The sequence below is a fragment of the Symphodus melops genome (genome assembly GCF_947650265.1).
Source record: "Symphodus melops genome assembly, chromosome: 10".
Classification (NCBI taxonomy): domain Eukaryota; kingdom Metazoa; phylum Chordata; class Actinopteri; order Labriformes; family Labridae; genus Symphodus; species Symphodus melops.
The window spans coordinates 21,277,577-21,289,539 of NC_136700.1; the positions used below are offsets into that span (position 1 = coordinate 21,277,577).

Consider the following 11,963-nt stretch of genomic DNA (forward strand, 5'->3'; position numbering starts at 1 on the left):
CTCTCGTCTTCTCCCGCTGTCCGTTACACATTTCCGCTTCTCGTCATATCCGCTCAAGGTATTTTCTTGCAAAAACAACTAAACATATAAAACAAACTAAACATAAACTATGATGCCACGCTATTTACCCAGACAACTGTGCACTTATCAAAAAGATAAAATAAAACGGAAAGAAATCTCGCACTTGTCGTCATGGCAACCCATACACAACTCTGTAGCGCCAGCTACATGCAGGACAAATACTCTTTCAGTCTTTCATTTCTTCAGCTGCATTATGGATCTTTTGATACTACTCGGAGACATGGAAATAAATGTTTAAGCCCCTTGTTGTTGCACATATTTACATTTCCAAGGTGAAAATGATTCTGTAAATAGAGACGGAAGAGCTGATTTGTTTCATATCTTATCAGCTTAGAGAAAACTGTGTGCAGAATTGTAATTTTGATTAAACGTCAGTGTTATTGTATCGTTGGACATCCCTGTCACCGTTTGCTTTCTCTCTTCAGGGCGGCGTCTCTGATGAAGTGACTCTCAGTGCGTACATCACTGCTGCCTTCTTGGAGATGAACTCGTCTGTTAATGTAAGTACAGACTTGTTCAACAGCTTTGTTGTGTGTGTTATATTATAGAGGTAAAACAACAATGTCACACTGAATTAAAAAGAGGAGTCGAGGGGCGTCGAGAATGCCCAAATTAAAATCTTAAAGAAAGTGTAGGTGACTACAGCTGATGTGTGCTGTCAATGATTTAACCAATCAGAGAGCAGTAGAGCACCAGGAACTGCAGCATGTGCTTCACTAAAGAGACACATTCAGAACAAACAGGGGTTTGAGCTTTCTGTCAGGACAAACGGTTCCATCCAAAACGCAAAAAGAAGCTCTGGACAGCCAAAGTGACAGTCAGTCAGTGAAACGGCTTTAACTGATTCTGCTGACTGTTTACCTTTTGTGCCATTCATCTCTGGAGGCTGATGTGATTTGTATCTCGCAAACTTGAATTGTTTTCTTCACTTAACCGTGAAAATAAGAGACGGACAAGTCTGGACACGTCTTCTAGGTTTTCTTTATCCAGGTCATTTCTGCATTTACCCAAATGGTACCTCATGGGCACCATTTCAGTGACGCACAGATGACTATTTATTAAAACAAGATTATTTTAAATGTCAGAGTTTTGACGTCACATTTTAATTTATTTATTACGATGATTACTTCCTTATCAGATCATGTGGCTTCTTAAACGTGTTGCAGGATCCTGTGGTGAAAAGCAGCCTGTCCTGCCTCAGGGAGTCCATCAGTGACCTCAGCAACACCTACGCCACCGCTCTGCTGGCGTACGTCTTCACCCTGGCAGGTGACATGGAGACCCGTGCTCACCTTCTGAGACACCTTGACACAGTTGCAATACAAAAAGGTGAGTCTTCCCCCTCAAGGAACCCCTTCTGGTATCGTAGCTCTGACAGTATAGCTCACCATGAGTGTGTTTGTGTTTCAGGAGGTTACCTCCACTGGTCTCAGAGCGCAACAGACACCTCCTCTCTGTCTGTGGAGATCAGCTCTTATGTGCTGCTGGCCAAACTCAGCATCTCTTCTCCCACTGCTGAAGACCTGGGATACTCCACACGCATCGTCAGATGGCTGACCACTCAGCAGAACTATTTTGGAGGCTTCTCCTCCACACAGGTAACCCTGAAATAGAGTCAAAGTGAACTTTTTTAGAAGAGAAATACACTACAAAAAATGTTCTCAGACAAGCCTGTGACTTGGCTAGAAACTCTTTTTATAAACCAAGTTAGCCAACAAATTTGATTGTACACAAATGCATCAGGAAGAGAAGAAGGAAAGCACAGTTACAAAACATCTAAAGTCTTTTGTTTTCTTTAAATGTATTTTCCATAGTTTTAGTTGTTTCTGGCATTGCTTTTGTCAGCCATCATTTCCTCCTGTAAATAAAGCCTTCATAAGAAATACTACTGATCTCGTGTTTGTCGTAGGACACAGTGGTGGCTCTCCAGGCTTTGGCTCTCTACTCCACCCTGGTGTTCAGTCCAAAAGGTTCCAGCACGGTGACGATCCAGTCTCCCAGCATGCAGCTGTTCTTCGACGTGAACCAAGAAAACAAGCTGCTCTACCAGGAGCAGGTGCTGCAGGGCGGGGCCGAAAAGTACAGCCTGCAGGTGAAGGGAACGGCGTGTGCTTCAGCGCAGGTCAGTAAACGTGTAAACAAATTGTTGCTGATAACACTAATAGAATCCTCTTGATGAACATGTGGTATGTTTTATTTCTGTCTCCACTGTGACCCATTCACACAACACTATCTGTCCTGTAAAGGGAGAAAACAAGTTTTAGGTTCACTGCTCCTGCAGCTTGGACTCTGCTGCAGGAGGATTTGTGTCTGGGGGAGCGGGTCTCTTAAATGTGTTAAAAAGTAGACTGAAGATGCATCAGGTTACAGATATTAATAATACTTTTCTGCTCTGTGACTGAGATGTTGAATGTGTTTCTGCCTGTCTTACATCAGGACACTTTCAGGAAAGACCTTCTTAATCTCAATGAGGCTTTACTGTTGAAATGAATCTGATGTCAAATTTCTTTGAGTTATTTTCTGTCTTCAAGTTTATTTAAAGTCAAATATCGCAGCAAGTTTCTCACAGTCACAGCGCCAGTACATGTTTGGCCTTTACATGCTGCAAAGAAAAAATGTACAGCTTCAAAATCAGGTGAGAAGAGTTGAAGATCGTTGTAAACTTGTTTTCCAGATTTCTCTTCACTACAACATCCCAACTCCAACTGCTGTCAGCACGTTGATGGTGAATGTCGAACCAGAAGCTGACTGTGGCAGCGCCTCTAACAGACGCAGGCTTTCCCTGAAATTCAAGAGCTTGTAAGTTAAATTTCTACACAAACTGGAGCCAAATTCCAAATAACTTCATAATGGATCACTCGCATACCTACAAACCGCACACAAACACTTTAAGTGTTTGTTTGAATCAGATGTTGTCTTTTTGACTTTTTTGCGTTATGAAGCGGGCTCAAAAGCTGTACAATCCTGATTTGTGTATCATAGTAAAATGCCTTACTGACTGCTGTAGTAAAAGGCACCTGATATTTGCAGCAGCACCCAAACGTCCCCTTTTTCCTCGCCTATCACAGGGTGTAAAATAGAATGCATACGTATACTCTGTACATGTATAAGCTGTAATGTTGAGAACAAATGAAAGGACACATCTTGTGGTCAATGACTGATTTTGACTTTTTGAATTATCTGACAAAACCTACACTGCAGTGAAAACATCAATCTAATGATGTCTTTGTTGTCAGGCCAATAACTGTTGTATGAAGGAGCTCACAGTGCACTGAGTACAGGATAAGTCCCTGTGTAACTAATTTACTGCTGTGTACAGATACAGCGGAGCGGAGAACAATACAAACATGGTGATCCTGGATATCAAAATGCTCTCTGGATTTGTCCCAGACCCAGAGTCTTTGAAGAAGGTCAGTTACACCTCATTGTTAACCTGAGAGATGATGATGTCATCATGATGGTGATAATAATTTGCTGTCTCCTCACAGCTCAAAAGCGCCCCGCTAGTGGATCGTGTGGAAGAAAAGAAAGATCATGTTATGGTTTATTTTACGGAGGTGAGAGGAGTCAAAGTGAGAAATGATAAGTAATGCTCTGCACATTAGTTTCTAACAATATTGTCTGTTTTCTTTTCTAATAGTTGCCGAAAGACACACCCATCAATCATGAGTTAGCGCTCATACAGAAGCTCTCGGTGCAGAACTTGAAGCCAGCTGTTGTCAAGATCTACGACTACTACCAAAAAAAAAAAAAAAAGCTAAAATTACATTCTTTAAAGACAAAGGCTGACTGTCTGCTAAACACCACAGCCTTTGTCTTTAAAGTACCTTGTATATGTAAATCTAAAAAGTCACTGCTGTTCCAGGTTGGATTGGGGAGCTCAAAGCCAGAGGTAGCCAGAGTCTCTAGCACAGCTGTCTGCATGCTAGAAGCCTACTTTTATTTGACTGTGAAGCAGAGTTGTTTAGGCCTGAGGGATAAATGGGGTCTTTTAAGAGATGAGCCAAGATTGGAACAGCCTTCCCTCAATGATCTCTAAATGCAACAAGAAAGCTATAATTTTATTTAATTGGCTCAGTAATTTGTTTTTGATCGTTTTCTTCTTTTTTCCTTTCAGGTGACCAGGCTGAGACTCAGTACATCTACCCCTGTGTTACAGGAAAGGAAGTGTGAGAGCGGCTTGCTTTCCAAACATTAAGTCATCAGATATTTATTCTTAATTTTTAGTTGTTTTCACACATGCACTCTGAATAATTTCCTTTTTTAAGTTTACTTTTTTAAGGCAGGTTGAACCCCAAATCTTCCAGAGTTGGTTATTCACACATGCACCTGCGTGTGAGGCTATCCCTGTCTGATACATCCTCCTTTGACCCCACTGGTCTAAGGAGGCAAGATGTAATGTAAACAGCTGTCAGCTTTTTGATTGTCCTGCTGTCTTTTCATTTGCAGCCTGAACACTGATGTTGTCTTGATGCTTCCAGTAAGAGTCTAAAATAAACATGAGTTTTATTCCAAGTCACATCTGCTTGAGTGTATTTATTTTGTTATAAATGTATTTCTTTTTTGACCACTTGATGGCAGCACAATATGCCGTTGTCCCAAATAAAATGAAAAATTCTTCAACTCATCTAAGTGGATTACAAGGAGAAACGTGTAATGAGACTGGTGCAGGGTTATATTTAGTAAAATGATTTGGAATAATATAGCTGTAAGCAGAAATATTGTTTAAGGGTTATTAACCTGTGACCTCTTCATTCTTACTGACCTTGGATATCATCTGATTTATGGTTATGGTGGTTGATCTTACACATATTGAGCTCTCTTTTATAAATTGCCTAAATTAAACTTAATGAACGGTAAAGAAACAGTTTTCACAGAAGCGTGATCCATTTTGTCGTCGCAGCAAAAATGTTTTATTTGGAGATGCATAGAAATGCTTAATTAACTTTAGAGTCTTAACCAAGCACCCGGGGGTATCATTACTGAGTGGAGTCCTGGCTGAACCTTGTTTTTGTGCACATGTTTAAAGTTAAAAAATCCCCTTTTTTTTTTTTTTTTTTTTTTCTGGATTCTGAAAGTTTTTTTTTTTTTTGTCCAGGGCTTGTGATTGTTTTTGTAATCACCCTCTATCTAGACAAAACAATTCTGACATGAACTAATCCATCGAATATTGTCGTTCACAAATTAAAGTGCAAAGCAAATTTGAAAATTACATGGCACCAACTGAAATGCTTCATAACTTTTAGATTGTATGTGTTTACCTAATTTGTATTTTAAGTTTTAATCTAAAATATAAATTGGTTTATTTCACACTAAACATTTTTACAAGAAAACCAGACACTTAAAGCTAAATGCATTAACAAATGTATTTTTCATTTTCAGAATATGCATGATTGAATTAAATTTAAAATGACATCACTAATCTCTGCGGTCGTCACATTGTTGCGTCAACTAGGTGAAAATGTGATCGCCTTTCTTGGTCAGTCAGTGCCAATTGGTCCAATTTTAGAGATCTATCCCACCTGACCACCTCAGATTGTGATCATTTGATCAATTCGGTATAAAAGTTGGCACTTGGCTGAAATGAAAGTGTGCAAAATTGTAGCTCTGTAGTTCCATGTATAGTTCCTCTATATCTGTTGTGACGTCTTGAGAAATGGATAACCCAAGTTCTTCTGGTTCCTATGCAGAAAAGCGCTATTGCTGCAATCCTTTTGATCTTCCACACACAAACAGATTGATGGTAGATTTGAATGTTGTCGGATGCATTACACATTCACAAATAAACCACCCTGATTAAAAAAATGGGGAAATTAGTGAATCCAGAAGAGATTAAATTAAATCCATGAGTGATTTTTTTTTAACGTTCTGTCTAAATAAAGAAGAAGGAGGTGGAGAAGAGATGAGGTTAGTAAGTCAGAGAATTTAAATATGTCCACAAAAACAAAAAAACATATTTTACAAAAAAGCTTAGTTTGTTTTACGCAAACACAAAATTGGTTTAAAATGTTAAGATAATTTATTGAAAATGTTGATGCACTCAGGTCTTTGCAAAAAGTGGACAGATATATCCACCCTTATTTACAGTATTTATATAAACATCACCCTTATTACCTGTTAAATGTCTTTAAGTAATATTACAGTACAGCTTGCTGCAAAAAAAACACCATGAAATAAAATGTTGGACTCAACATAAATCAACAAAAATAAAGCACAACATCCAATGTATTAATTCATGTTAACAGTGAAATTATGTTGTGTCTAAATAAAGAGAGTGATTACAGAAAAAATAACCCCTGGACAAAATCAATCTTGATGAACAGTGAACCAAGAAAAGAAGAAATGAATGATATATTTTTTTAAATTGCTGTCTAAATATAGAAGAACAAAGAAAGAAGACACAAACTAGTGTAGTAGGTCTAAAGAAACAAAGTTGAGCCACTCTCAGTGAACTCTCCATCACTCGGCGTAATGGTGCCACCTAGTGGTTGGTTAAGACCCTCATTTGAGTTGAGTGGCTATGTCTCAGATCAACCACAATAACCAGAATGATCTGTTCATCTGTTTTTAAAATTTTAAATCAACACACCGTCTAATAATAATAATAATAATAATGATCATAGTAATTATAATTATGTGTGTATATACAGGTCCTTCTAAAAAAATAGCATATTGTGATAAAGTTTATTCTTTTCCATAATGTAATGATAAAAATTAAACTTTCAAATATTTTAGATTCATTGCACACTGTGGTGTACTTAGCCTAAATAACGAGGCGATGCACACGTTTCTACACTTTATGCAGCGTACTTGTGGAGAGCAACGTGCACGAGAAGTAACATGGCACTTCCGGCAACAACATACACATGCGCAGTAGACAGTATCAAAACTATGGTGAGCTTGAACGGTCAAACATCCACAAATAATAACATTAATACACCACATTACCTCCCCCCTTAGTTTAAAGGTAATTTCTTCCAGTGCATTAACTTCACCATTATAAACACAAATACCACATTCTTTTATCCATTACAGGTTATCTTGTGAACAGGTTTTTACCTGGTTAATTAAAGAACCATTTCAATACTGCACATGTAACTATTAATCAACTCAACCTAACAGGTAATTAAACATCTCCCCTCACTGTCCTTATTCCCTGTAACGAGTTGGCAACCTAGTTGTGCGCCCTGAGCGTCTCAAAGTCATTGTCTCTGTGTCAGGTGGCGCAGGTTGGTCCAGCTCGGAACCTGGTGGCAAAGATGCTGCTGACTCTGGTTCACCAAAGTCACTCTCCTGCTCAGTTGACTGAGTTGCACCTTCAGGTTCAGGATCAGGAAGGTCCTGAGTGTAGCGAGGTCTCAGTTGGTCCCCATGGCGTCTGTACACTTGGTCAGTTGACCCACCTTGTACTCTGTACGATACTGGGCCAGTCTGTTGGGTCACTACTCCTGGAATCCATTTATGTTTTCCTCCTGCAGTGTTGCGCAGATACACAGGGTCATCCACTTCAAACTCTCTCACAGCAGCCCGACTATCATGCTCTTCTTTCTGTCGATACTGCCTCCTCCTCACCTTCTCTGAGATGCTAGGCTTCAGGAAGTCCAATCTGGTACGCACATGTCTCTTGAGGTGCAAGTCTGCTGGAGACTCACCGGTAGCACTGTTGGGAGTCGTGCGATACCGCAGTAGGAAATGCGAAACCATATCCTCCACACTCAAATTTTGTCCGGCAAGCTTCTTCATGCCTGCTTTGAACGTGGCAACGTACCTCTCAGCCAGGCCATTAGTAGCTGGGTGCCTGGATGCTCCAGTTGTGTGAAGAATACCATTACTTTTCACAAACTGTTGGAACTCATCTGACGTGAAAGTCGTGGCGTTGTCTGTGACGATTTGCTCTGGTATCCCATGAGATGCAAAAAGTCTCTTAAGTCTTGAAATGGTCACAGTGGATGTTATTTGAGACATTGTAAACACCTCAAGCCACTTTGAGTAGGCGTCGACCACTATCAAGAACATGTGACCCATGAACGGGCCTGCAAAGTCCATGTGAAGCCTTGTTCCACACTTCTCCAGGGAACTCCCAGGGGTGCAAAGGGACTTGGCGTGGTGTGCGCTGTTCCAGCTGGCACGTTTCACATTGTTTGCAGATCATCTCGACGTCCATGTCTACATTCGGCCACCAGACATATTGCCGTGCAATCATTTTCACAATGCCAGGGTGTCCACTGTGGATCTCACTTAGCACTGCTCTTCTCAGTTTTGAGGGCACCACAACTCTAGTTCCCCACAGGACACACCCCTGCTCCACAGATAACTCCTCCCTCTTTTTATGGTAAACTTTTAAGTCTTCTGGTATTTCTTTTGGCCATCCTTCCATAACATACCTATGCAGCCTTGAGAGTTCAGGATCCTTTCGTGATGCTTTGGAAATCTGTTTCGCACACCCCGGTGCCTCATCCAGGTGCTCACATATCAGTGCATTCAGGCATGCTGTCATTGGCCCGGTTTCAGTGTCTGTGGTTTCAGGCAACGGGACCCGAGACAATCCATCTGCGTTGCCGTGCTCCTCCGACTGCCGGTAGGTTATGCAGTAATCATACGCGGACAGTATGATGGCCCACCTCTGGCTACGCGCTGCTGCCATTGTTGGAAGTCCCTTGTGTTCTCCAAACAGCGTGAGTAGAGGCTTGTGGTCGGTGACCATGTTGAACCTCCGCCCCCACAGGTATTGATGGAATTTCTTTACTCCATACACCAGGCTTAACGCTTCCTTCTCTATCTGTGAGTAGTTTTTCTCGGCTGGCGAGAGCGTTCGAGAAGCGTAGGCTATTGGATGCTCCTGTCCATCAGGTGTTGTGTGTTGGATCACAGCTCCAATTCCATACGCCGAAGCATCACATGCGAGGGACAGTGGCAGGTGCGGATCATCGTGAATTAACACCTTATCACTCGTTAAAAGTTCCTTACATTTGTTGAAAGCGCTCTGCTCCGCCTTGCTCCATCTCCATTTGGTTTGGTCCTTCAGCAGCTTATAGAGTGGTGCTAAAACAGTACTTTGCTGTGGCACAAAACGTCCATAATAGTTCACCAGTCCTAGAAAAGCTCTGAGCTCTTTGATGTTTGTGGGTGCCGGAGCGTCATGAATGGCTCTGACCTTGCTCTTGGAGGGGTAAACTCCTTTCTCATCCAGCACATGACCCAGATACTCAATCTGAGTTTTCCCAAAGTCACACTTTGACTTCTTCACTCGCAGGCCATTCTCTTGTAGCTTCTGTAGAACCCTGTCCAGGTTCATCAGGTGCTCCGCTTCATCCCGGCCCATCACCAGCAGATCGTCCAGGTAGACCACGACGTTGAGGTCCTTCATCAGGTTCTCCATGATCCTCTGGAAAATACTGACAGCAGAGTTAACACCAAAGCAGAGTCGGTTGTGCACAAACAACCCCTTGTGCGTATTTACAGTTGTGTATTTCTTTGATTCTTCGTCGAGAAGAACTTGCTGATAGGCGGCTGCTAGATCTATTTTGGAAAATATCTTCCCCCCACATAATGCAGCCAGCACCTCTTCAATTCGCGGCAGTGGGTAAGTCTCAGTGTTTGTAGCTCTGTTTACGGTTACCTTGTAATCACCACACAAGCGGAGCCCACCATCCCATTTTAGTACTGGGACCACAGGAGCAGCCTACTCGCTGTGCTTCACAGGGCTGATGATGCCATCTTTCTCCAGGCGCTCCAGTTCTTTTGCTACCTTTTCCTTCATGGCAAATGGTAGGACACGTGCTTTGTGGAATTTTGGGACTGCATCAGGCTTTACTGAGATTGTTGCTTTAATGCCCTTTAATGTTCCTAACTCGTTTTTGAAAACACTTCTTTAATTGACTTGGGCTTTGTTGTCAGTTGCACTGTGCTTTCTGTGACTTTTTTGATCATTTTCCAATTTAGTCTGATCTGGTCCAGCCATTCCCGCCCACAGAGTGATGGACCTTCTCCGGCCATTACTATTAGTGGTAAGTCAGCAGCCTGGTCTTCATAGATCACTTTCGCCATGAACTGCCCTTTTACTGGAATGGTCTCCCCTGAGTAGCCTTTGAGGGCTACGCTGCTGCCCTCTAGTGGCACATGTGAGAATGACTTTTCATACACATTCTCTGAAATAATGCTGACCCCAGCTCCCGTGTCAATTTCCATACGCACCTTCTTTCCATTTACATCAAAAATGGCATTGTATGGCCGTCGACCAGCACCACTTGCATTGAACACGGGATACATGAGAACCTCATCTTCTATTTCATCAGCCTGCACATAGCCAGTCACTTTCCCCTCTTTTCGCTCACTTTTTCTCTTCCCCCTTTTTACGTGCTTGCCTTGTGATGGTCCCCCAGTCTTGCATGCTTTCTGAATATGTCCAACTTTGGCACATTTATGGCACTTTGCATTTTTGTAGTAACAGTCATTGGCGCTATGTCCCTTTACATCTATAGCGTTCATCTTGTTTTGAAGGCGAGCGTCTGTGCTTCTCAGTTACCTTGTAAACAGAAGCGGTGACATCCTCACCCTTCCTCAACTGCTGTGCATCTCGGTGCGCCGTCTCCATGTTGACAGCAAGCTCCACAGCTCTCGCAAAAGTCAGTCTGTCCTCTGAGAGCAATTTGCGTTGGCACGCCTCAGAGTTGACACCGCTGACAAAACCATCACGCAGAGCTTCATCAAGCCTGTCTCCGAAATCGCACTTTGCAGCGAGGTGACGCAGCTCAGCGGCATATTCTGTAGCCGTCTGGTTACTCTTCTGAACACACTTGCAGTACCTGAAACGCTCGGCTATGACCAATGGCTTTGGCTCATAGTAGTTCGTCAGAATGGTCACAACTTCATCAAAAGTTTTGTCCTTAGGCTTGTCCGGTTGAACCAGGTTGCGCAGAAGTCCATACGTAGCCGCTCCGACCGAACTTAACAAGATAGGGACCTTTCTATCATCGTCGACATCATGTGCTTCAAACAGCAACTCCATGCGCTCCACATAGGCTGACCACTGTTCTTGTTCCGGCTTAAACTCGTCCGGTCTTTGGGAAAAGTATGCCATTTTCACTTAGAAAAACCGATTTACTCGTCGCCAATTATGTGGTGTACTTAGCCTAAATAACGAGGCGATGCACACGTTTCTACACTTTATGCAGCGTACTTGTGGAGAGCAACATCACAACGTGCACGAGAAGTAACATGGGTTCCCGGCAACAACATACACATGCACAGTAGACAGTATCAAAACTATGGCGAGCTTGAAAGGTCAAACATCCACAAATAATAACATTAATACACCACACACACCAACTGAAATATTTCAGGTCTTTTATTGTTTTAATACTGATGATTTTGGCATACAGCTCATGAAAACCCAAAATTCCTATCTCAAAAAATTAGCATATCCTGAAAAAGGTTCTCTAAACGAGCTATTAACCTAATCATCTGAATCAACGAATTAACTCAAAACACCTGCAAAACATTCCTGAGGCTTTTAAAAACTCCCAGCCTGGTTCATTACTCAAAACCGCAATCATGGGTAAGACTGCCGACCTGACTGCTGTCCAGAAGGCCATCATTGACACCCTCAAGCAAGAGGGTAAGACACAGAAAGAAATTTCTGAACGAATAGGTTGTTCCCAGAGTGCCGCATCAAGGCACCTCAGTGGGAAGTCTGTGGGAAGGAAAAAGTGTGGCAGAAAACGCTGCACGACGAGAAGAGGTGACCGGACCCTGAGGAAGATTGTGGAGAAGATTCCGATTCCAGACCTTGGGGGACCTGCGGAAGCAGTGGACTGAGTCTGGAGTAGAAGCATCCAGAGCCACCGTGCACAGGCGTGTGCAGGAAATGGGCTACAGGTGCC

General features: G+C 42.3%; 1 protein-coding gene across 1 annotated transcript; it reads left to right on the forward strand.

Annotated features, from left to right (window-relative positions):
- Positions 1-476: 476 nt before the first annotated feature.
- Positions 477-3,990, forward strand: LOC306830022 (alpha-2-macroglobulin-like protein 1; the record flags this gene model as incomplete). The annotated part of the gene is made up of 9 exons (XM_079353239.1): positions 477-581; positions 1,248-1,410; positions 1,492-1,679; positions 1,991-2,203; positions 2,756-2,880; positions 3,401-3,491; positions 3,570-3,638; positions 3,722-3,872; positions 3,947-3,990. The coding sequence occupies exons 1-9, from the start codon at positions 564-566 to the stop codon at positions 3,988-3,990; spliced, it is 1,062 nt and encodes a 353-aa protein (XP_079209365.1). The 5' UTR covers positions 477-563.
- Positions 3,991-11,963: the final 7,973 nt, after the last annotated feature.